Raw genomic sequence first — 25,347 nt, 5'->3', positions numbered from 1 at the left:
TTGCTGTGGAGGAAGATGCCCGGTCGTTGTTATTACTTTGATTACTGCTTTCAGCCGGTCCATTTGATCGCCGTGGGAAACCCTCTGGATTAATCACCTGGCCGCTCTCCCTGTGTTGTCAGACAGTCTACAATAGCCAAGGTCTCACTTCCTCGCTTATCACTTTTTCTTCGACTGCCTGCCTGCCTGCCTGCCTTTTCTTTTCCTGATTGTAAGAGAGAGACAGAGAAGAAATCCCTGGGCCCTCCTCTTTCTCTGGTTTGCATGAAGGAGAAGAGATGGCTGCAGACGGAGCGAGATCTAGGTTTGGGAATCTTGGCTACCGAGGAGGAGGAAGCAGTAGCAGCAGCAGTCCATCTTCTAGCCCAAAACTGGGAGGGGGGAAGACCAGGACCCCACCGCAGCAACATAGATACGTCAATGCCACTTCTTCCTCATCACCTGGGACCAAACACCAGCAGCTCAAGCCTGCCTCTTCCTCCCCTGGTCATAGCTTTAAGAAAGTGACCCTCACCAAGCCCACCTTCTGCCACCACTGCACGGATTTCATCTGGGGTCTTGGTGGCTTCCAATGCGAAGGTAAATACAAGTCGGATAAATCTATGATGGCATTCTACTTGGCATTTTAGGCTTGCAAACCATGTCTAGTGTGGGCATCTTCTGCATGGTTGGTATTTAGGCATATTGTGCTGCGCTGTCTAGGTACCTATGTCATTGCTGAATATAAAGTTGCCCAATATCTGTACATAACCAAACCTTTTTTGGTTATATTTTTAACCTGGCAAACCTTGATGGGAAAGCTGTTGGCAAATTAGTGTATTTAGAGAAGACATGGCTTGGCAGGTCTGGCTGTCAAGTTTGAACATGAGATTTCATATTCCCAGCCCCAGGATAATTGAATGATCTGATCCTCCTCTATTATTTAATCAGCGTTCCAATATTAATAGATATATTATTATATTGGTTGCTTTAAATGAAGAAGGTTATTGGTGCAATAGATTCAACTAGCAGAAGCACCTATATTGATTAGGAGTAACCACTTATGAATGGGATCTAAATTACATTAAATGAGTAAATCACCAGATGTTGGTGAGTCAAATGCATCACCCAGTCTCTCTTTATTTCTATTTGTACCCTTACATATGAGATTATTGCTACTCCTTTACCAGCTAGATCCATTATACATACAGGAAATGTAGAATAATTCATTTATCACACCTCGGCCACAGTTGACACCACAGGTCATTCCCACCTACTGCTTTTGTTTATTTTGCAATCAATAGTAGTTAAACAATGTAGTGAAGCATATGGTGTTAAATCTGACATCCCTTCTGTGATCCGATTATTTTTTATCTGTTTAACATTGTAATTCTGTCTTTTTGAAGTGTTTATTGTATTGACTGATACAATATAACTAAACCTGTATAGTGTCACTAGTATTATGTATTGAGTTATGAAGATCCTCCAGTGGAGGACAACCAACCAAGTGCATATATTGGGACATACCAGTCACTCACCTAATTGAATACATATTTATTAAGGCAAAATTGCCCCCTCTTATGTATCATAATTCCCAAGAAATCTAATGCCTTTTGATAAATCACTCCTAAAGATCTCTCCTGAAAGTGAATCCTGCATGTATGTATTCATACATACAGTTGACAGGCTTCTTGTATGTTCCTGTGCCTATAGAAAGGAGCTAAAGGTTGTTATTTTCATTTTCTCTATATGTGTCTCTTTACACATAATTATAGGATATTTAAAATAAGCATCTTCTTAATAGCCAAATCATGCCTATTATTTCTAATTGATTGGGCTATTCTGGATGTCTGCACTACTCATTCTGTTATGATAAACTTGTTGTTCATATTCGCGTGGAAAGCATGCAGTGTATTCTGTAGAAACGCACCCTGTGTAATTTGTGATTGTTCGTCCTGAGCAATTAATCCTAATCCAGATTTCCATACAGCCCTATCAATAAAGAATGCATATTAAAGTACTCTGTAAGCACTTTAATATGCATTCTGCAAGGGAAAAAATAAAGCACACTTACCTTTTAAAAAGGATATGCTTTGCTATTTTCACCATTTTTGCAGGATTTTTGGGAGCACTTTCTTTGCTTGTGCACATGGGGTCTTGATAGACCCCCTGGAAATCTCAACCACTGTTGGAGCTGTCTGGCAGTGAATAAGAGACACTCATGTGCAGGAGATGCATTCGGCTCAATGCATTTTCTGCAATGCAGATAGCTGGGGGGTGCTAGGAAAGAAAGCAAATGCATAATGGGGATTAGGATGGATCACTCAATGATTTGCACAGGACAAAATGTTCATTTAAAGAGGGCACTCAGTGATCATATGCATTAGTGCATATGAAAACAGTCTCACTGAACATAAATGCACACTTACTAAGCGTTTTAATATGCACTTTTGTCTCTGGAGCCTTTAATGCCCTTCCAGTCTGTTTTGATTCCCACCAATTATCACAGCTTGAAGCTGTCAGTCTCTGGCAGGAAACAACTCCCATTGAAACCAGTGGGAGGACCAAATTCTTAGAAGCATGGGTTTCTCATTAGACTTAAGAACCTAGCCTGGTTTGCTAATCATCTGTGGAACTTGCTTTTGTGAAAATATCTATATAAAATAAAGTGATTAAGAGAGGGTTGCCCCCAGGGGAGGGCTGGCAGCCTAAGGCCTGGGGGGCAAGTCAAGTGAAGTGGCCTGTTGTGCCACGAATCAGCCCACCATACATGCCCATCTTTTCCTGAACACATATTCATTATAAAAATACAAATATGATTCAAATGTGGTTCAACATAAGTAAATTTAATAGCAGCAAAGGATGGTAAAAAAAAACAAAACCTAATGTCCCCCTGATGCTCAGCCAGTTAAATGCCCCCCATGATACTGGCTGAGGATTATGGGAAGTATGGTACACGGCAGCAGGAAAATTGTAAAGGCTAATATGAGTACCTTACCAGGATCATACCTTAAAGTGGGCTGATTGGGGACAGAGCTGACACTGAAGAGCTGAATGGGGACAGCAATGACAGGGGGGCTGAAGGGGGACAGAGGTGACACTAGGAGGGTCTGATTGGGGACAGAGATGATACTGGGAGGAGCTGATTGGGGACAGAGGTGGCAATGTAGAGCTGAATGGGGACAGCAATGACACGGGGGCTGATTGGGAACAGAGGTGACACTGGGGAGCTGAATGGGGACAGCAATGACATGGGGGGGTCGAAAGGGGACAGAGGTGACACTGGGAGGGGCTGATTGGGGATAGAAGTGACACTGGGGACACACTTACATACACACACACCTATTTTTTTTGTTTTTAACGAATACAAAAAAAATATTATATAGCTTGTACAAAAATAAATTGGTTTACTAACCTTCTACTTCTTCTTTTGGGGGGTTTTGTCTAGACCTCCATTGCTGTTTTCTATGTATACAGGATGTCAGTGACACGACAGTCTGAGTGCTGATGCCGCCGGCCGGCGCTACTTTAATACTTTTTTTAAAATTTAATATGGCAAGCCGATCCGGCATACTAAATAAATAAATAAATAAATAAAGTATTAAAGTAGCGCCGGCCAGCAGCATCAGCACGCAGCGGCCGTTTAGATTCGATTTCCAACAATCTGATGGCCGCATAGTGATGGGAGCAGCGTGAGGGGTGAAAGGTGAGTGCGAGGGGGCGGAGCTTTCACCCCTCACGCTGCTCCCATCACTTGGCGGCCGCTGGGTGCTGATGCCGCCGGCCAGTGCTGCTTTAATACTTTTTTTTTTTTTTTCATTTAATAGCCGATCCAGCTTGCCATATTAAATTTTAAAAAAAAAGTATTCAAGTAGCGCCGGCCGGCGGCATCAGCACCCAGCGGCCATTTAGATTAGATTTAGGGAGGCCTGGGGGGCAATTGCCCCACTGCCCCCCGGCCCAGCCCGCCCCTGGTTGCCCCCTAAGGAATTGTATATGTCTCCCATCTTGCTATGAAAAGTTAAAAACATTATACCTTTAACTCGTATTCATACGTTCTTATTTAGCTTTAACCTTGCGTCACGCATAATTATTGCATGCCATAAAGCAGTAAGGTGTCCACGTTTTTGTTAATTTTACAATTCTTCCTGCATTTCATAATCCATACGTAATCCAGGTTTATGTAGCCCTTTCAGACATGTTTTAGATTGCCAAATATACCATAAATTGTGATGTATTTTCCAAGCTCGGCTTTTTAGAACAGCCACTCTTTTCAGTGCTAGTAGCTGTAACGTATTCTATGCATATAACCTCAAAAAGGGAAAGTTCACACTTTTTTGTTACTTTTATCAGATGAAAAATATTTTTTTTAAACAATTTTTTTATGTTCTCCTTTTAAGAGAGTTCCAGTTTTTGCATAATGTTTTCAGCTAGCTGCATATTAGCCATTTGTATGTGCTCTAGCTCGTTTTTCTTAGCCCAATCTACCGGGGCACCCTAAAAAGGGTCAGTTTCTAAAACCCATCCATACACTCTAATGAAAGTCTATGGAGTGCCAGACTTCATTAGCATTGCCATAATGAATGATCTCTATTACAGTTAATAACAATGGCATCCTCCATGTCATTTATTTATATTATTAAAATAATTTAAAAAAAACTGGAATACCATACACAGCATTGTATTTTATGCTACATTTTAACTGTTGATCAGATTTGGACAGGAACTTTTTTTTCATGGATGAGACTGTGACAGAAAATAAGATACAAATGCTTAGGTCAAATGATAATTTTACTAAAGGTTTTCTGTTACTTGAATTACCAGGTTATCATCTTACATTTCTCTGTGTAAATGTATTAATGGTGTTGTTAAAAAGCTTCAGCCTCACAGCTTTCAGAATATCTACCCAAAACCTGTTTTTCTGTCTTCTTCTTCCCAACCTTACCAATATGCCTTAAAAAACAACTACCATTAACACCAGAATAAGAAATGAATATGCTAGTTGTGCCGTCATCTGTCATAGATCACATCATACCTTGAGGTCAAATAGCCCTTTACTTTTTAAGCAGATCATAACACGTAGAATTTTGACAGAAGATAAGAACCATTTGGTTAGGATCTTAGATTCAGGATAGCTTTTGGCCTACCCCATGCTTGTACTCTCACTGTTTCTGCCTCTACTACTTTTGTTGAGAGACTGTTCAATTTATCTACTACCACCTTGGTAAGGTAAAACTTCTTTAGATTGTATTTTACCTTTGACCCTCCTAGTTTTAAATAATAACTTATTTTTCCAATGTTTCTCCTCTTCCTCAATAAACATTCCTCTTGTATTTTGGGAAATCATTTTATGTATTAAAATGTTCTGTTAGTTTCTGTCTTTCCTCCAAGCTATACACATTGAGATCTTTGAGTATTTCCTGATAAAATACTTTTACAAGATCCCTGGGGGCAGTTTGTAGGATCCATCCCATGTAATGTAGCTTCTCCAACTCAAGTTTCCATCATTTTTCATAGCTGACATCCAGTTTATACCCTTGGGCAGTTTTGCATAGATGTTCATGGATCTCTTCTGCATGAGCAAGATTTTCCTACAGCCAGCTGATGCTTCCAAAACTTAACAATGTTGGCTAAGGCTTTAAGATGGCGCCATGTACTGGAGCGGTTCCGGAGCTAGATATATTGCTGTTGGTCTTGCGAGCTTAAAGTGCACCTTCTGGCTGGTTTTAATAATACGCTTACTAAGCTGGACAGCCAGGTTTTATTTTGAAATGCTGGCCTATTGGATTTGCGATGTCATGTGTTCCGTACAATTGTGCTTTGTCCTCTGATAATGATATATACATTGCAATGGAGTTCATTGTTGCTTCCAGCTGTTAGTCTTTGTTGATACAATACCCAAAAATAGAACAGTCAGCGTCAACAAAGAGCTTCTGCTATGTGTTTGTGCTGCTGGTCAGCCCCCATTCCCCAGCTTTTATTTCGCAAATCACAAATTTGTGGCTTGTGCTGCATATGGTAAAAGATCCCGCATTCATTCACCATTTAATTCCATTTATGAAGTACTTACACGTATACTTGGCGCTTTTACCTCCGCTAATATAAGTACAGTAGCCTACAGGCATTTTGATTGGGTATGACTATATTAGGAAGCTTACTGTTTTAATTATGAAAATACACTGTTTTTATTTAATCTTCAATATGTCACAGACTGTTAAAAAGTCAAGTACATAATTTGTATTTAGAAAACAAATCCTTTCATTATATACAAAGCATAATTTCTTTGTATATAGTTTGGTTCACATTTGGAATGGTCCCAATTAGAATACTGTTTTAGGCATGAGATTTCAAAAGTTTCCATTTTCAATAATTCTCTCCCTGATGTTGCCTTTACCTCCGCTGTCGAAATGATTGTTGAAAGGGCAAGCTGTAGCCACGTGAATAAGAGTAAAGTAGTGCAGATTACAGCATTTTTGATCTTCAGGAGCTTCAATGTTGAGTCTGGTGGCCAGAATGTCCACTTGTTAATATTCATAATAAAAAAATACTGTTTACTATTTTATGTTCTGAATATGTTTTTTGATATCTAAAACTGTACAGTGTGATATTATTACAAAGACTGTTGGGCAGGTCAAGGGAATTCATATCTACAAAGGAAGGGGGCAAAGGGTAGACATCATTCTGTAGCTCTTTAATGACCATGATGATTTCTTGTAAGTCATAAGTTGAGCCTCAGATGTACTTTCCTGGTTTGCATTTTCTCTCTGTCTACTCTATTTTGCCTCCTATCGACTCATATTATACCTCCTATGGACTCAAATTATACCTGACAGTGTTGTATGTATAAATGTTACATAGGCTGTAGGCCTAGAGAGACCTGAGAAATGGAGAAATCTTGTTCTCGTTATCCTGTTGAAGGAGAAAGGAAATCCAAGACTCACAAAGCTTATTAAATTGTTTAATTTAGATTTTATACGGTTATAAAATACCAACGAAGATGAATAAAATATTCATAAGGCTATATTGTTATTTTAATATGCTGAAGCACATTTTCATTTGTAATTTTCATATGAGGGATGTCATCTTTTTAATAAGAAAAAAACCCCACTGATGCTTAATTAATACAGGCTATTCTAAGTAATGTAGAATGTTCTTCTTTGCGACCTGCTAATTATGTAAATTAGGCAAATAGAAGAAGACTTTTTAATGTAACACAGCTAAGCAAAATAGAAAAAATAGAGTTTGGCTTTGCATTCATCCTCTTCAAAAGACAGGACGCTTTTGGATGGGGTTAAGGATGTTGCTAGTTGTCAGGTCTTTAACCGGAATACTTGTGAGATTTGTGACCAGTTGTTTATGTAACAGAATAAATAATTTAGAAGACTAATACTACTTTTTATTTCTACAATGGTAATTTAGAAACAGATTTCCTGATGTTTATTTAAACATTGTCCATAACTTTTGAGGCTGTAGAGCAGTGCGAAACCCTTCCCTAGGAAACATTCAGAGCTTGTAGAAAAGACGTACATCAGGTGAGAAACAACGGCCAGAGGGGTTTTGGTCCTCAAGAGGACCATCCTGCCTAAAGAGGAATCTTTGGGATGTACTTGAAGATTTGCGTAATCTACTATCCGTCTCTTTGTGTTCCATGACAAACTATGTGGGTTACTCTTTAGTGATATAGGGGAGGGAAAATATGTAAAGAAGCATAAGTAATACTTAAGTAGTTGTGGTACATGATTTGTTTCTTTAATGTACAATGATAACAATGATTTATTTGTTTCCATCATTAGTTATTACAATTAATTGATATATTGTAATTTTATGTATCTACAATTACTACCTACTGTTTTAATTTTATTAAATATTTATAACAATTTAGTGTTTAACCTTTTGATATTTTCTTCAAAAGGTACACAAAAATACTCTGCTCTCATGGATATCAAACAATTGGAAACACAACACAGGTATATATATATATATATATATAAAAAAATGTTAAATATGTGTGCCACCCATACTTATTTTTTTGTTGTTGTATTTGCAATGTATTGATATCCATGAGAGCAAATGCATTTTGTGTATTGTTTGACGAAAAGATCAAAAGGTTAAACAATAAAAACAGCCTTCTTTGCTCATATTTACCAGGGATTCCAATATTTGTGGAGGACACTGTTGATGTGGTTCAAATTTCTTACAGTGTCTAGAAGATTCATTTTGTGAGTGTTGCTGCAATGTGACTAGTTGGTTCGTAAACAGGACTCCCAATTTGGATACGCTAGAGGATGTTTGCGTATTGTCGAACATTTTTGCATTTCCATAGTTTAAGTAGTGCAGCAAATTTAAACAAAAATGTGTGTTTGATTTTCTTTAGTTTGCCTAAACAAAACTGAATAGGTATTTGCATGCACCATCGCATTTACATATGTGTCTAGCTAGACCCTTTCTCCTCAGAGTTCACAGAGCCAGTTCTGGAGCTGACTGGTGGAAACCACATGTTAAATAGGTCTGACTATGAGACTAAGATCCAGATCGCTGCAGGGGACCTGAATCCTCCTGTGTTATGCGCCCCCCCCCCACTTACCGGTGCTTCTGAGTCCCCGCTGCTTAGTCCAGGCAGCGTGTAGAGCTCTACGCGATTCGCGTAGAGCGGAAGTTGTGTACGCGAATCGCGTAGAGCTCTACACGCTGCCCGGACTAAGCACCGGGGGACTCAGAAGCACCGGTAAGTTTGGAGGAGGGAGGGGGAGGGAGTGTTAAACGGGGGGCATAAGGCATTTCTGGAGGCAGAGTGCTCTGTAAAATGCCTTTTAACCCCCTTAATGCCACTCTGCCTCCAGAAATGCCCTATACCTCCCTATATGCCACTCTGCCCCATAATATGCCTTTTAACCCCCTAAATGCCAGAGTGGCATATAGGGGTATAAGGCATTTCTGGAGGCAGAGTGGCACATAGGGGGTCAAAAGGCATATCATGGGGCACAGTGGCATATAGAGGGTTAAAAGGCGTATCATGGGGCACAGTGGCATTTAGAGGGTTAAAAGGGATATCATGGGGCACAGTGGCATATATGGGGTATAAGGCATTTCTGGGGCAGAGTGGCAAGCCTGGGGGCAGATTGAAAAAAAAGGAAATAAAAACAAAATATTTTTCTCAATCGTAGCTTTTATTAACAAACAATTGTTCACATAGTTCACATGAATTAACATTTACAGGTAAAACTTTTTTCCTATAGGGTCGTCTTATATTCAGGCTTTTTCTTTTTTTTCCTAAATTAATATTCAGATTTTGGGGGGTCATCTTATAATCAAGCAAATACGGTATATCTCCTGTTTGGAAAATAGCTGGGGGAGAGGAAAGGGGCAAATGCTTCATCTACAGAATCCCCCATGAATGTACATGCGAGACACCATGTAAATATGATAGCTGGAGTGTCCCCTTTTAATATCCGCAAGTTTATCTGTCTCATATGTATTATGCATCTTTTCATTGAGAAACCTTAAAAGGGATTTATCAAGAAAATTAATGATGATTTAGGTCATTATGGGGTAAACCTTTGGTGGTATAATGTCATTGTGTGGGTCTATTTATGCTGGAGTGCCATACATAAGCTTCCCTACCTTGCAGTTGCTAAACTGTAAAGCTCTATAATTTGGAAGTAGTAGCGGTGATCCAAAATAGTTTATGACCATAGATTAATTGGACATAATCTAGTGCTGACAAATGTTTGTATATCTACTGTGTTTCTGAATGCTTTAAAGTTACCCACCCTTAAAGTGTTATCTTTAATCTGGAGCCAGAATGGTGTTTTGGTGCCAAATCCTGGGTTGGGTCACAATGTCTTTCATGGCTCTTTATCAATTGAAGACCTTAGTTGCCCTGCTTTTATCACTTTTTGATATAGCGAGATAACATCAGTACAGGAAATGAATTAGGTAAGCTTTGCCACCTTTTTGACATATGGTAGATCTCACCTTTACATAAAATAGGAGACTATTTTAAAAATAAATATCTAAAAAAGTTATACTATAGATGGAGTTAAATGAGGCAATGAAGTTATGCCAACAGGAGGGACTGCTCTTCTATGTACAACATAGCACATAAGCAGCAGAAATAATTGATTTATTTTGTACGTACATACTGGATTTTATAAACAGTTAATTTAAAATGTGCATCTGTATCACATAGAATATCAGTATAACTTCCTCTAATAGAACAATGAGGGATTGTCAAAGCAGAACGATGTATATCAGAGAGTACTGAAACCGATTAAAAATAATTGTGGAGCATTACACAAAACCAACAACTTTTTATTTTATTTTATTCAGGTTTTAAATTGAATCCACATCTGGACTGTATCTTTCTACTGTGCAAGCTCAGTATGTTTAAAGTATCACTAAACATTTTTTGGGACAGTTCCATACAGCCCAATCAATGAAAGAATACATAGTAGTATTTTATATGCACTTATTACCTGTAGAGATAAAAAATTGGCAAGAAAGAATTCCTATAGAAATAACCCATTGGAATTAATGCAAGCCAGCGCTGGAGGTGGAGAAAAAGGCAGTTGTATGGAGGGGGCTTCCAATGAGTTCATCCATGCATTTGCAGGGGGCACTCCGCTACCAGTTCCTCACGTTAAGAATTCCAGCTGAGATAGTATTAAGACAATACAAACTTTCTAAAAGTTTGTATTGTCTTAATACTATGTCAGCTGGATACTAAAAGTAAAGCCTTGTTGATGTGTTTAGTGTTTAAAAGCTGGGGTGTCACATATGACTCTTATGTCTCTTTAATAGTATGATAGGTATGCTTTTTTTTTTGTTACTTCAAATCTTTAGTTATGAAGAGGCTACATTTAGTTAGAAATGATCAATTCAGCGAATGTCGAGAATATGTCTTTGATATAACTTATAATACCTTAACCGTTTGTTTTGGCATATTTTTATTGAAAGATAGATTGGAATGGATAGTAATCTATTTTTGTGAAATGTACTTATTATTATTGTGAACTTTTTGTTGAGGGTCAAACTTGACCTAAAAACAAGGTAGATTGAAGCAACACTTCAAAACACTGTCTGCTAAATGTGGCACTAGGGTTAAAAGAAATTATAACGCTAATAGCTTTTTGAAATAGTAATAGATGTACCTGTAATAAGCAAATATTTTGCATGATGTGCCTTAATTAAGTCATTAGACCAAAGTGGTCTCAGTCTCACGGACTCTTGAAACAACCAAGTACAAATGGCAGAATTAGTTTATGATCCCTCGCAGTTTAGATATTTAAAGGCAAAATAGAAAGACTCTTTAAATGACTTATGACTTATTTTGATACCACTTTTGTTCATTAGGTACACTATAATTATTTTTATTAGTATTTTTTTATATTGCGCCATCATATTTAGAACCTTGAGAAAAAGTGGTTTCAAAAAAACTATATTAAAAGACGAAATGATACTGTAATGGCAGGAAATGTATTTTCGCTTAAAGCACTACTTTTAAATCTTCGTTTTCAAGTGTGTTTGACAGTGATGTTAACAACAGATTCCCATATCCTGTTCTTGGCTGCCAAACTCCTTTTAATATTTTTCCTTTTTTTCTTGGTAATCGCTCATTGAATTTAATTGAGTTTTTTCTTTTTCAAAGTCCTAGCTGATGTGCACGTCATTAAAATGACTGTAGGAGATCAAGGTCTACAATCCATCTCTGCCACCGTGTGTCTGTAAGGCTGTGATGTCCGCTTTATAGACACAGAACAGTGACATGGCAACTTGAGTTAGGTCTTTTTTCAACATTATGTGCTATGTAACTATGTATGTTGGAGGTGGCATTTGCAGCATAGACAGTCATGAAGGTATGTGGGAGGTCCCACAAGGCATTTGCCAGATGGCGAGTCCAGGCCTGCTATTTGCCCAGTCTTTGCCATCTAGCTGGCTCATGCATTGACACAGACCAGGAAAGAAAGAGCTTGTGACTACATGACTGTACAAGGCTGAAAATAGCATCCGGTTTAAAGGACTTTTCTTTAAGAAAGCCACATACCATTGTTTGTCTTTAAAAAGCTAAAATACAGCAGGTGGCAAAATAAATTCACAATTTTCTGGCTGGACTAGCAGTTAATCATTGGCCATGTGTTGACTTATTTTGAGATTTATAGGTATTGCGCTTCATAAAGTTCTATATAAATCATGCATGGAAGCTGTATGACACCTGCAATAATCTTAAAAGTCTCATTTACCTGGGATAGGTAGAGCCCTGTAGTAATACTGCTGTCAACCCAGCTAAGCAAAATGAAGGTGGTAGATAAATGGAACAGCCTCTCGGCAAAAGTGGTGGAGTGAGCAATTTAATGCTGGGAGCACTGTGTAACACAGTGAGCAATTTAAGCATCTGATCGGTACAAAGCTATCCTGAATCTAAGACCAGACCAAGGGCTAGTTAAGTTATTACATCCGGAAAAATGGGCAGACTAGATTGGCCCTCAAATTCCTATGTTTATATAAAAAAAAACAGGCTTGCTTTTGCATGGTGGCATATTTTAAAAAAAACAAAGAGGAACACCTTTGTTTTATGGAGTGGGTCTCTTACCATTAATGTTTGTATGGCTGTGACCAATTGATAGTGGTTCATGCAAAGCCTTTGGAAGGCTAATATTTATTTTTTACTATTATTACAGTTTAATTTATAAACACATTTTATGCCATCAGGGGAAAAGAAAAAATGGCGCACGCGCTAAGCTAGTCACAGGCTCAAATAATACAAATGTATAACATGCGGCCTACCAAACAGGTGTAAGCATGCTGCAAACACGGTGTATTGGCTGTACAATGTATACAGAAAACAAAAACTGTCTGCGCTTCTCATCCTAATAAAGTTGGCAACAAATATATAAACATAATATAAATGAGAGATTTTGGTTATTTTCTGCCATATCTATACACATTGGGACATTTAAGGCTGTAGAACAGTGTGTTACGCTCATAAACATCAGACGGTAGGAAAAACGACGGAGATCTGGGAAGTGTGCTTTTCATACAAAGGCTACTATTTTTGTTTTGTTTTTTATTATTAATAAAACATCTTTAATATTGCTGATAAGTCTAGGAGTGCAATGTTAACAACCCCTGATCATTAAAATGTAGCTTCTCCTGCTGTTCATGTGTGCGCAGCGGCCACGTGATTTTACCTGTCACCCACACATTACCAGTAATAAACAGCTTTTCTAAAGCACCATTTCCCTTTTCTGTTGGATCCTTTGTTATGTATTTCAGTGGTTAGACTTGCAGAGTGCTTAACCCCTTAAAGGATGAAAAATGTCTTGTTATTTTATACCTAAGGACAGAAAAATTTTCAGCTCTTTTATTGTTTTATGTCTTTGTTCAACTGTAATATCCTTTACAAGGACAAGGATGGCTTTGTTTTTTTTAAACTGAATGCATACATAATAAAGATATTATATTAGGAGTAAAATACACAAAATATATATATGTGTGTGTATATATGTATGTGTGTATATATTTATATATATATATATATATATATATTGTCACCTTAAATGCCTGAGATATTCATCTCTCCTTGGCATTACAAGAAAATAATCAATTTAATAAATTGACTTTATTAGCAAACTGATGACTTGGGTCACTTCAAAAATATATTTCTATATTTTCCTTTTTGTTCCATCTTTTAAGTGATTTTTTCCCCACCCCCATCAGACAATCATAAGGAATTGGGGCTGCAGTCCTACTTTACTTATCGCAATATAAGTAGTAAAATGTTAGATGTTTTTCCATCTACTCTGTTAAACTTGACACTTAGTAACTAAATGCATTATTATTGGCATTTCTAGTAATGTCGAATGCACCAACCCTCCTTCAGAAACAATTTGTTAATCGTGTAACATTTTTGCCTCTTTCACAATTTTTGCTGGGAACATTTAATTGTCTTGTGACATAAAAAAGGCACTGATAGGTTGTTGCCATAGGAACCAGAAAAAAAAGCTTCATTCATGTTTATGCATTGTTTTTATGTGATTACACATTCAGATGAAGGAATTAAATCACAGATTATTTAAAGGTAGATGTGCTTTTTTATTTGCTTAATATACAAGGCAATTAATGTTTTGTCTAAATGAAGCAACGCTTTTAAGTGTTAGTTCCGTGGGTGAAAAGCACACATTTTACCTGTAGCTCTCTTGTAGATTGACCATCCAAATGATTTATTTATAGGCTGCTTTTGAGAGGGCTATTACAGAGAAAACCTTCTCTGTTTGACCACAGGGTTTGCTTTTCATAATGCATAGTAAAGTAAGGAGATTAAATATTTTAAGTCATTCTCATTCTCATACACTTTACTGGCTGATAAAAGTAAGGGAGTCCATTAGTACAATTACATTTTGTAAATGACTGCAAACTACATAGGCGGTTAGATTTATAACTAGAGTATCCTGAACATAACATCGTCCCGTTGGTATGGAAACAAAAATCACTCCGTTATGGTCTTCTACATACCGCATCTCAAATGAGAGCACTATTGTTCTTGTGTTTAAAGTGTCACAGATTTTTTTTTTTTTTTGTTCCTTGGCCATAAAACAAGGCGTTGTACATAGAATTCTGATTTTTCTGTCTTTGAGAGCCTGAGGTTCGTGCTCTTTGTCTTCTCCACCCGCTCAAAAGTGAAAATGTGGTGATCGGTGTTTCAAACTGTGTAGGGCCACAGTGGAGCCGAGTCCTCAGTCTTCGTCCCAAAGGGATATGCAGCCCCCATATTCCCACCCAGGCAGAAGGGGAGACCCACTGAAGTCTTCAAGTCTTCAAGTCCGCAAACAGAAGTCTTCAAGGGGGAGTGGGGGCCAGAAGGCACAATGCACTCCCCCCACCAATACTAGACAGAGTCTTCTGGGACCCAGTTCCACTGTGGCGTCAGGTGACCCAATGGTGCTTAACTCAAGTCTGATACCTGAAATCATATGTGTACTGAAACCGAAAAAACTGCAGGTGCAAAATAAGTGCCAGTGAAAATGTCCACAGGCCACAGCCATGGCTGTTCATAGACATATAGGTTAGCAATATTTCATTTTTCTCCAATAACCTTTCTTCCTCTTCAGACCTAGAGGCTGCCATTGTTGTTGGTCTTGTCATATTTTGGGTGACTTTCCCTGCTCAGCCACCACACTGAGCGGATTCTGTATGGTAATACTGATGAAGTCCTTTTACAATGAAATCATTTTCTCTGTAGACTATATTAGTCATAGTGTCTGGCTGATCGGTGTTGATTGACTGGAAAATGTTTAATAGTAGATTGGGTAACGATACCAGAGGTAGAACACATGTAAATGGCTAGGATGCCACCGTCTAAGAAACTTATATTATGCAAAAACTTGAACAGTTTTGATTTAAAAACTAATTTAGTCTATAATGGGTAAAAGCAACTAAGACTCGGGTCTTTCCTTGTTCTGTATCTTGTGATTAACTTCTCTCTTCCAAGAACATGAAAAAACTGCAATACTGCACTTTTACTGCACTTTTACTGCACTTTTACTGCACTTTTACTGCAGTATTACTGCACTTTTACTGCAGTATTACTGCACTTTTACTGCAGTATTACTGCACATTTACTGCAGTATTACTGCACATTTACTGCAGTTTTACTGCATTTGTACTAAACTGTACTGCACTTTTACTGCAGTTGTTTTTGTACGGAAGTACAAATGCAATAAAGCTGCAGTACATTGAAGTACAACTGTAGGTTTGCAATATAAAAAAAAAGCACAGTAAATGTGCAGTAAAACTGCAGTACAGTGAAGTACAAATGCAGTAAAACTGCAGTAAATGTGCAGTAATACTGCAGTAAAAGTGCAGTATTGCAGTTTTTTCATGTCCAAAAAACTGCAGTATTACTTAAGAAAAACTGCAGTAATTTTTTCGTAAGGGCGGACCCAGGTATGTTTGTGTAGTCGTTCATCTTGATTAAGATTATAACAGCAGCAATGTCAGGAAAGACTACAATGAATGTGGTAAAACAAGATTAGGACTAGACTTGGGCACCGGGGGGCTCTTCGTACTCGTCTTCGGAGAAAAAAAAACCTTGGTATTCCGCGAATATTCGCCCGTTCCCGTCTACTTTTTCTACATTCTTCGTGCTCGTTTCATCTTCGTTTTCTCCCGGCTGCCTAGCAGGGGTTAATACGGGGTTAAGAACACATCGGAGCAGCAGCAGCAGCAGATGCGTTCCCGCCATGAAGGTACGTGTGTGCGACTCTATTGGTCGCCGGAAGGGGGCTGGTCTGGCATCAACAAATGAATTGCAGAACTGCAGAATGCACCTCATTCGTTGATGGCAGGCGAGCCCCCTGCTGAAACGACCAATAGAGTTGCACACACGTACCGAGGTGTACTGTACACAAAATGGCCTAGACAAATGCTCCAAGGAACTTGGCCTCCTTTTTATCATACACAGTCACACATCCATAGATGTTTAATAAAAGAATAGGGATTATTTTACATTTTTAAATTGATTTTGGACCACTTGTAATACATGCCTAACATTTGCTATCTATTTATAATGGCATACTTTGCAACAACCCAACTTTTACTGGACAGGACTGGAAAAAAGCAGGACTGTCCACAAAAATGTTGGGTGTGTTGGTAGGAACTAAAAAATAGCTTAGGGTTAATGTACGGTTATTTTTAAGATTATTAGCAGTGCACTGTTTTGGTTAAAGATGTATTATGTCTAAATAATAATTAAATTTTTAATTTTAATGGGTTTATTTAATTTTATTTTAAAGTTATATTTATTATTATTTACTTTATTATATTTATTTAATGTTGTAGTGCTACCCTACCCAGCTATACCTATGTGCACTAGCATACCTAGTTTAGCTAAATTTCATGGGACAGGAAAAAAGCAGGACTGTCCCTGAAAAAGTTGGGTCTGTTGGCAGCTATGTGGATGGAAAAATGTTATAGGGTGAAGTGTGAGTTATAGCGTTAATGCTAGTGAGTGTAGAAGTGAAGGCCAGGGCAAATAACAGGAGGAAAGGTCCTTGTGATTTGTGAATTGTACATGTGTGTGTTATGTGTTATGTCACTGTGTTATATGTTATGTGTGTTATGTGTTATGTCACTGTGTTATATGTGTTATTGTGTGTGTTATGTTTGGTAGGTTGTGTATCAGACGGAAAAAAATTAAATGGAAATGGAAAAGGCGAATGAGTGGGCAATTGGCGACCCACTCACCTGTTTCACCCCAGGGAAAGCATCCAAACAACTGTCAGTCCTAGACGGTTGGCAGCGGACTTCCAGAGCTCAGACACTAGGCCCTAGCGTAAGCTGGCTACTCCGGCGGAGGTAGCAGGCGTTGCCACACCGCAAACAGACGCAGCCAGGGGGAAGAAACTGCCCTTACCATTAGGGACATTTTGGGCATGACTCTAGCCAGGAAGCGAACTGGCAAAGAAGAGACGCTGGCACCACCACCACCACCACCAGCAGCATTGAAAAATGGAAAAGGCGAATGAGTGGGCAATTGGCGACCCGCTCACCTGTTCCACCCCAGAGCAAAGCATCCAAAGACTGTCAGTCCTAGGCGTTTGGGAGCGGACTTCCAGAACTCAGACAGTAGGCCCTAGCGTAAATTTGCTACACCGGCGGAGGTAGCAGACATTGCCACACCGCAAACAGACACAGCCAGGGGGAGAAACTACCTTGAACCTTTTGGACATTTGAGGCATGACACTAGCGAGGAAGCGAACTGGCAGAGAAGAGACGCTGGCACCACCACCACCAGCAGCAGCAGCATTGGGAAAGTTGAATGAGTGGGCAATTGACGACCCGCTCACCTGTTTCACCCCAGGGCAAAGCATGAAAGTCTGTCAGTCCATGGCGTTTGGGAGCGGACTTCCAGAACTCAGACACTAGGCCCTAGCTTAAATTGGCTACACCGGCGGAGGTAGCAGACGTTGCCACACCACAAACACGTGCAACCAGGGGGAGAAACTACCTTAAACATTAGAGAAAGAAAATTAACTTTCCAAGCTAAGAGCTGGGTAACCCAACTTGGGCAGATTGAATTTAAGAAAGGCAATCTGCTCCATCAGATGAGGTGCCATGCGTGAGCGCTGTGGACTCGGTATGTTTCCAGTCATAGAAAACACGCGCTCACTTTGAACAGTGGTTGGCGGACATGATAGAAGCTGCTGCGCAACCCATGAGAGTGCAGGCCACACACTCTTCTTTTCATCCCAGTAGCTAAGAGGATCAACATTAGGTGCAGAAGGAACTTCACAGAGGTAAAGTTTGACCATTTCAGCAGCACTACTCTCCTTTCTGCTGCTAGCTCTGTCAGATGGTCCAACTATACTCCCAAGTGCCTCTTCCCAAAACGCAGCTGCTCCACTCAGCTGTGTTGTTGTGATGCTTGTGGCACTGCTGTTGATGCTGCTGCTAGGAGTAGCAGACCACATAATCTCTTCCTCCTCCTGCACCTCTCCCTCCTCGGACAGCATTCCCATTTTACGCTGCCAGTCACGCACCTTGTTGACCAATTGCTCCCGGTAGCTACTGAGAACATTGAATTTCAAAGCTAGCTTTCCCTTAATTCTTGGATCACAAAGGCACGCTAGCATCATTTCGGCACTCTCTTCCATGCGTTTGCGAAGGTGTACTCTTAGCAGATCCTTCAGCTTCCTGACTATGGCTGCTACGTCAGGATGTAGAGTGCTACCTTGAACAGCCTCACGGTTTTCAAGGAACACATCCATCTTGTTGCCTAGATGGGAGAACACTGGGATTACCTGGGCCAGACTGGCAGTCTTTGAGCTTAAATTTTCAGTGGCATCCCTGAATGGTTTAAAGACTACCACTAGCTGGGCGATCACTGTCCAATCCTCGCTATTCAATGGAGATGTAATCCCAATATTATGCTCTGAGGCAAGATTATGGATTGCCCTCTGCTGCTCCAAAATCCTCTCCAGCATGTCTAACGTGGAGTTCCACCGTGTACTGACATCCTGACGTAGGCAGTGTACGTGAAGACCTGACCTCTCTTGCTCTTCCCTCAAAAGTTGGCTAGCCTTAACACTATGGTGAAAGTGCCCAGCGATCTTTCTGCAGCGGGACAGAACTACTGCTGCCACATTAGTTCCTTCTGACATTGCTGCCTTCACTACAAGATGGATGATGTGGGCTGCACAGCGCACACCAACAATATGACCATCTCGCAGCACTTTCACCATATTGGCACCTCCGTCAGTTACCACAAAACCAACTTCAACATTGGTGCCTGCCTCTGCTCCCACCTAAAGGCTAAACATTTTCCTCATCGCATGCAGAATATTTTGGGAAGTGTGCTTTTCATCCATCACTTCTGCATGGAGAAGGAATGATCGGTAGCCTGCTGCAGCAGCTTCCTTGGGCACACCAGGCTGCCACCAGTGTGCTGTCAAAGAAAGAAGGGCATGCTGCCCACTAGGTGCACTCCACAAATCTGTTGTGAAATGAACAGACTGACCAGCAGCCTTGGAAAGCTCCTCTTTCACTGCTGCAACACAGGACCGATACAATGAGGGGACAATGTTCCTGCTGAAAGTGGAACGTGACGGAACTGTATATTGTGGAGCCACAGCCGCCATCAATTGTTTGAAAGGCTCCCCTTCGATCATAGAGAAGGATGCCCCTCCAACAGCAATGAATTGACCAATCAGTCGCGTTACTTTATTGGCCTGCTGTTTGGGCATTGACCTTTTGGAATGCCACAAATTGTTCCAGGGTGGGCTGGACATGCAGTGCTCCAACCTGCCTTGGTCTCTGGCTGCCAGCACTAGCTGCTGCTGCTGCTGCTATTGGCTCAGAAGAAGAAGCTGTTGGGGTTTTTCCACGGCCACCAGCAATGCTGCCTGCACTAAGTTATACTTCTGCATCTTTCCCCAATAGCACAGCGTTGTGTTGAGTGCTGAGGTGATGCTTCATGCTAGCACTGGTAAAATGGCCAGACACTTTCCCTCTGCTTATTAGCTTCCCACAATGTTTGCACTTTCCGTAGCGCCATTCTTCAACATTTGTTGGTAGTGGTTTTCCCTACGAAGGAATGAGATCGCTTTGGTTTGGGACCCCTCTGAGTCTTGCTGCTAATTTGGCTCTGCTTGGTACCTTGCATGCTGCTTGTGGATGGAGAAGATGCTGCTTGGGGCAAAAGGCACTTCTTTTTACTCACTGGGCTAGTAGAAGTACTAGTTGTGCTACCCTTTAACTTTGAACGTGCTTCTGGTGCTTTAGGCTTTCCGTAAAAAACATAGAGCTTGTGTGCCTAGCTGCACTACTACTGCCTGCTTTTGGTGCCTTTCCTTTACTTGATGATCCTTCAAGCAATGCTTCCCCAAATGATAAGCGAGAGCTTGGCCTACTTGGCCGACTAGACTGACGCAAAGGCTGCATCTTAGAACTGGTGGTGGTGGTGGTGGTGGTGGTGATAGATGGAGCTTGTCCCTCCTTAGTCCCAAAAGGAGGATTCATTTCAAATTTTGTGTTGTGTGTGTAGTGTAGTGTTTAAAAAAAATAAATAAAAAAAAGGGATAAAAAAATTTAAGACTTTGAATTTACACGGGCCTAAGAGCCTATCCTACTACTATGCTAAACCTAAAGCTATATTAGTATTCTAGTCTAACTCTAGGCAGACGCTCTCAAGCCCACTAAGCTAAAGTGAGGTTAAGTTATATATAATATTATATTATTAATATATTAGAATTACTTATATTATGGATTATAGAGAGAATATAGATTATGAATTAGAAAGAATTACTTATATATATTATAGATTATGAATTAAAATTTATATTATATTATATAATATATTATAGATTAAGAACATTAAAGATTAGAATTATTTTAGTACTACAGCTAGTAGCTTGAAGCTTTGCTTAGTACAGTTGTTGTCGTCACACAGTCAATTTTTCTTGAAAAGAAATTAGAAATAAATGTCACAGCAAAACAGTTAGCTTCACTGCTTGCTGAAACACACAGCACTTATGCGGCTGCACTCACTACCCCAACAAGTTCACTTCACTGATGGACTGAGGTGAGCAAAACACTAAGGGTACTTTTAATAAAATTAAAATAAAATGTAAAATAAATGAGAAAATCTTTGCAAAACAGTTAACGTCACTGCTTGCTGATCAAAAAGGAACACAGCACTTATGCGGCTGCACTCACTAGCCCATCAAGTTCACTTCACTGATGGACTGAGGTGAGCAAAACAAATGAAATAAAATGAAAGATTATTAATTAAGAAAAATTTACTTGGTCTCTTGCTGTTGCTAAAACAAAGCACAAACTATAGAGCTGCAGCACCAGTACTAATAAGATTAGCTGAACTATAAGCTAGTAGTAATTATTAATTTTATTTATAGCTAATTTAATTAACTATTAAGATAAGAATTATAGAATTATTGATATTAATGATTTTAGATTAGACACTAGTAGATGTCTTGAATGTCTACAGTACACCCTACACTAGTATACTATTACTAACTATAGTATATATAACTGACAAATATATATATATAATTTTATAATGTAATTAATTATTAATATTACTGATTTTAGATTAGACACTAGTAGATGTCTTGAATGTCTGCAGTACACTCTACACTAGTATACTATTACTAATACTATACTAACTATAGTATATATAACTGACAAATATATATATATATATATATAATTTTATATGTATTCAATTATTAATAATATATTCTATTAATTTATTCATAAATTTAATTTATTTAAGCAGGACAGGCAGTAGGCACTAGTGCCAGCCCAGGGCAAGGGCACTGTCAACTCAACAGCACTACACAGTTGATGACAGACAAATTAAATAAAAAAAAAATGATAAAATTAATAAAATTATTATTATTAAATATTATTAATTCAGTAGAACTGAAGTGAGGAAGAGTACACTGTGAGAAATGGCAGGCTAAGGCTTACCAGTCTCACACAGAACAGAACAATCTCTCTCTGTAAAGCTCGGATGCAGCACAGCAGTGTTGCCAAAGCAGTCACAGCGAAAAATGAATGGATCTCTCAGGCAAGCTCTGGTCTTATAAAGGCGCTTTCAGAATTCAAAAAACAGCAGCACAGGCATTGGACGAGACCCTTAGCGTGACGTCACAAGAGTGAGCTGATTGGACAGACGAGGATCAGCTCACTCCTGTTTGAAATTTTGGCGGCTGCGCGGCAAAAACGAAAAATCTTCGATTCTTCGTGGTTGTGAGTCTTCGTCTTCTCCTACGTTTTGCCGGCACTGTATTCTCTTCGGCGTGTCTTCGGAACGAACAAAAAAACGGCCTCTTCGTGCTCGTTTACATGTTCGCCCGAAGACGAATGCGCAAGTATAATTAGACTATGTCTTATGGTGGATAGGGTAACAAGTAATTCTTGGGGTTTTTTTTTTATTATTTCCTGATGTCTTTCTTGATTCCAGTTTTATTATACACAAGAATTTAGCATTTCCTTCCAAGAATAAAGTTTTCACAATACTCAAGCATCACAGATGTATAGAAGAAAGACTATCCCAATTACATTTATGTTTATTAATAATGATTAGAACCAACCTAAACAACAAGAGTCAGCCAAAATTTACAAGGAAAAGCAATATGTGTGTAGTTTTTGTTTTACATTCCTACGTAGTGAGTTACTGACGCTGGTTAGCATGTTAACAAAACTGAAAAACAGGGTGAGGCACAGGGTTGCCCTGTCACCTCCATCAAGAGTAAAAAAAAGTACACATGTCTTTTGCCTGTGATTTACAAAATATATTTTATGCTAAATGCTGTAGTGTTCATTATGAACAGCGCACATCTAAACCTTATTTTCCACAATACTATTAGCTATTAAGTCACGCGTTAAGCCAAGAAAAAGCCCATTGGTGTGCTGGTGCAGGCTTGTGCCCAATGCCCGTTCTCCTCGCCGCCTGGGGAGCTGGAGGTAAGCCAGAGGTACCTATCAATGTACGCTAAATAGGTAGTTATTAACTTAGTGCATAAAGTTTTGCATGGATGTCCTTAGTTACAACTAGCCTGTCCCGGCCACAGTTCGAACTTCATGCAGTCGTACTAGCGTGTGCTGATGCAAGATTCCCCAACGGGTTGCCTGTTATATAATTGCTGGAGTGTGTAGGTAAGTATCTACAGTGGATATAAAAAGTCTACACACCCCTGTTAAAATGCCAGGTTCTTGTGATGTTAAAGAATGAGACAAAGATATATCATGTCAGAACTTTTTCCATCTTTAATATAACGTGAACAATTCAATTGGTTGATGCCAGGAGGCCCCTGCAGGGGACCAAGAGACTCACTTGCACAGCCCCTTAACTACTGACGGCGAACCTACGGATTACCGCTCCCATTAACCCCTGCGATGCTGCTTCCTGTTGTGTGACCGCCTCTATTGGTTTCTGCAGGGGCCCTGCCAGCGACCCATAGAGTCGTTCTTATGGCCCTTTAACCCCTGATGGCGAACCGTAGGTTCACCGTCAGGAGTTAAAGACCTTTAATTGTTGTAGAGGGGAGTTAAAGGGCCGTGCAACCAACTAATTGGTTGATGCCAGAGCAGGCTCCTGCAGGCGACCAATAGACTCACTTGCACGACCCTTTAACGCCTGATGGTGCAACTTGGCCTGGGGAGACCATGGTCGCTCGTACGGACCTTTAACTCTTGGAGCGGGGAGACCAGTGGTCTCTCCCAGCCAAGTTGCGGCACCAGAGTTTTAAAATGTCCGTATGAGCGACTATTGGTAGACAGCAGGGGGCTCGTCTGCCATAAACCAATGAAGTACAGGTGCACTTTTAAAATGTCCGTACGAGCGACTCCATTGGTAGCTAGCAGGGGGCTCGTCTGCCATCAACCAATGAAGTACAGGTGCACTTCATTGGTTGATGGCAGAGGAGGCCCCTACAGGCGACCAATAGAGTTGCTCGTACAGACATTTAAAATCCTGGTGCCAAAGCTGCTGCATAGTGCGTACGACGTTTACCCCGTATTAACCTCTTCTACAAAAAACGAACAGGAAGAATGGAATACGAAGATTTCCCCCCCCTACAAAGACGAATGCGAACACGAACACAAAGAGTTGGCCGGCGCCTAAGTCTAGTAATGACTTCTATTTCACATGAGTTTGAATTCACATGGTTAATTCTGAACGCAGCCACAGCCTATAAGAGGGTGCGCACACTTATGCAACCAGGTTATTGTGAGGTTTTTTTGGGGGGAGGTTTCCCCCTCAAAGATTTCAGTTTGTTTTGCAATTGAATTGTTCACGTTATAGGTCACATTGAAGGTGGAAAAAGTTCTGACATGATTTATCTTTGTCTCATTCCTTAACATCACAAGAACCTCGCATTTTAACAGGGGTGTACACTTTTTATATCCCCTGTGTGAAAAAGAAGTAAACGATTAAGCTAATATTTTGTTCAAATATTACTTACATATTCCATATTCCTTCAATACATATTACTTAATATAAAATACATGATGCTGGTCTTCACAAGCGGTTCTGCCCACATGAGCAACAGCATAATATCAGTGCAAGATACAATACTGCTTGGGATGACCTGCCTTTTGTAAATATGACTATCCAATATTATAATTTGTATGTAACTGGCCATTACTATAGTCAGAATCACTTGGATCCAGGCCCATCGATGCATCATTTAATGCCAAGCTTTTGCACTACTATGTATCCTAATGCAGGCTCAGAGTCATGGGAATTGTGTATTTTTAACAGATGGAGAAATGCTAACTTTCTATATCTGTTGTAACGTTTAGTGAGTCATTCTCCATGCAAATATCTTGGTACAGAATATTTACTTATGCTGGAGAAGATTTAGTTTCCATGAATCATGCTTATGTAAGGTTTTTAATACCTTCGTTTAAACAGCTTGTTTGTAACGGTAGCAGTGAAAAATATGGATGACTGTCTGTGTGTTGATGACGAAAATTAAGACGCATAATCACCGATAAAACTTGCAACACACATTAAGGCGTGTTTGATTACTGGATGTGTGTAATGCAATGATCATCATTTATCATCACAAAACCACTTCACCAATAACGTGATCCTCGTTTCATAGTACACTTAACGTAAAGTAACAAAGACTGCATTATAGTCAGTTATTTAATGTTGCAAGGAAATACAATAGTCAATCCGTAAAGTCACAACGAGCATGCAATTAGGTTTTCTGAGAATGTCAGTGTTTGTCCTAACTATGTTCCTGTAAGGGAAAACATAATTGTTTGTGCCCATCTACATTCTAGAAAATATACTGCCTTTTTTAATACCTATATCTGGTACCACTCAAAAGGCATTGAATG

General features: G+C 39.5%; 1 protein-coding gene across 1 annotated transcript in view; it reads left to right on the top strand.

Annotated features, from left to right (window-relative positions):
* Nucleotides 1-278: 278 nt before the first annotated feature.
* Nucleotides 279-25,347, top strand: part of LOC149285080 (diacylglycerol kinase theta-like) — an 85,141-nt gene continuing 60,072 nt past the window's right edge. The window contains exon 1 of the mRNA XM_089495864.1: nucleotides 279-579. Coding sequence (XP_089351990.1) covers nucleotides 279-579 — 301 coding nt within the window. The remainder of the gene's footprint in view (nucleotides 580-25,347) is intronic.

This window comes from Sceloporus occidentalis, unplaced genomic scaffold, assembly GCF_023333645.1.
Source record: "Sceloporus occidentalis isolate IW3139 unplaced genomic scaffold, rSceOcc1.0.p SCAF_85, whole genome shotgun sequence".
In the NCBI taxonomy this organism is placed as follows: Eukaryota; Metazoa; Chordata; class Lepidosauria; order Squamata; family Phrynosomatidae; genus Sceloporus; species Sceloporus occidentalis.
The sequence above is the reverse complement of the archived record's forward strand: the minus strand, read 5'-3'. Positions and strand labels throughout refer to the sequence as shown.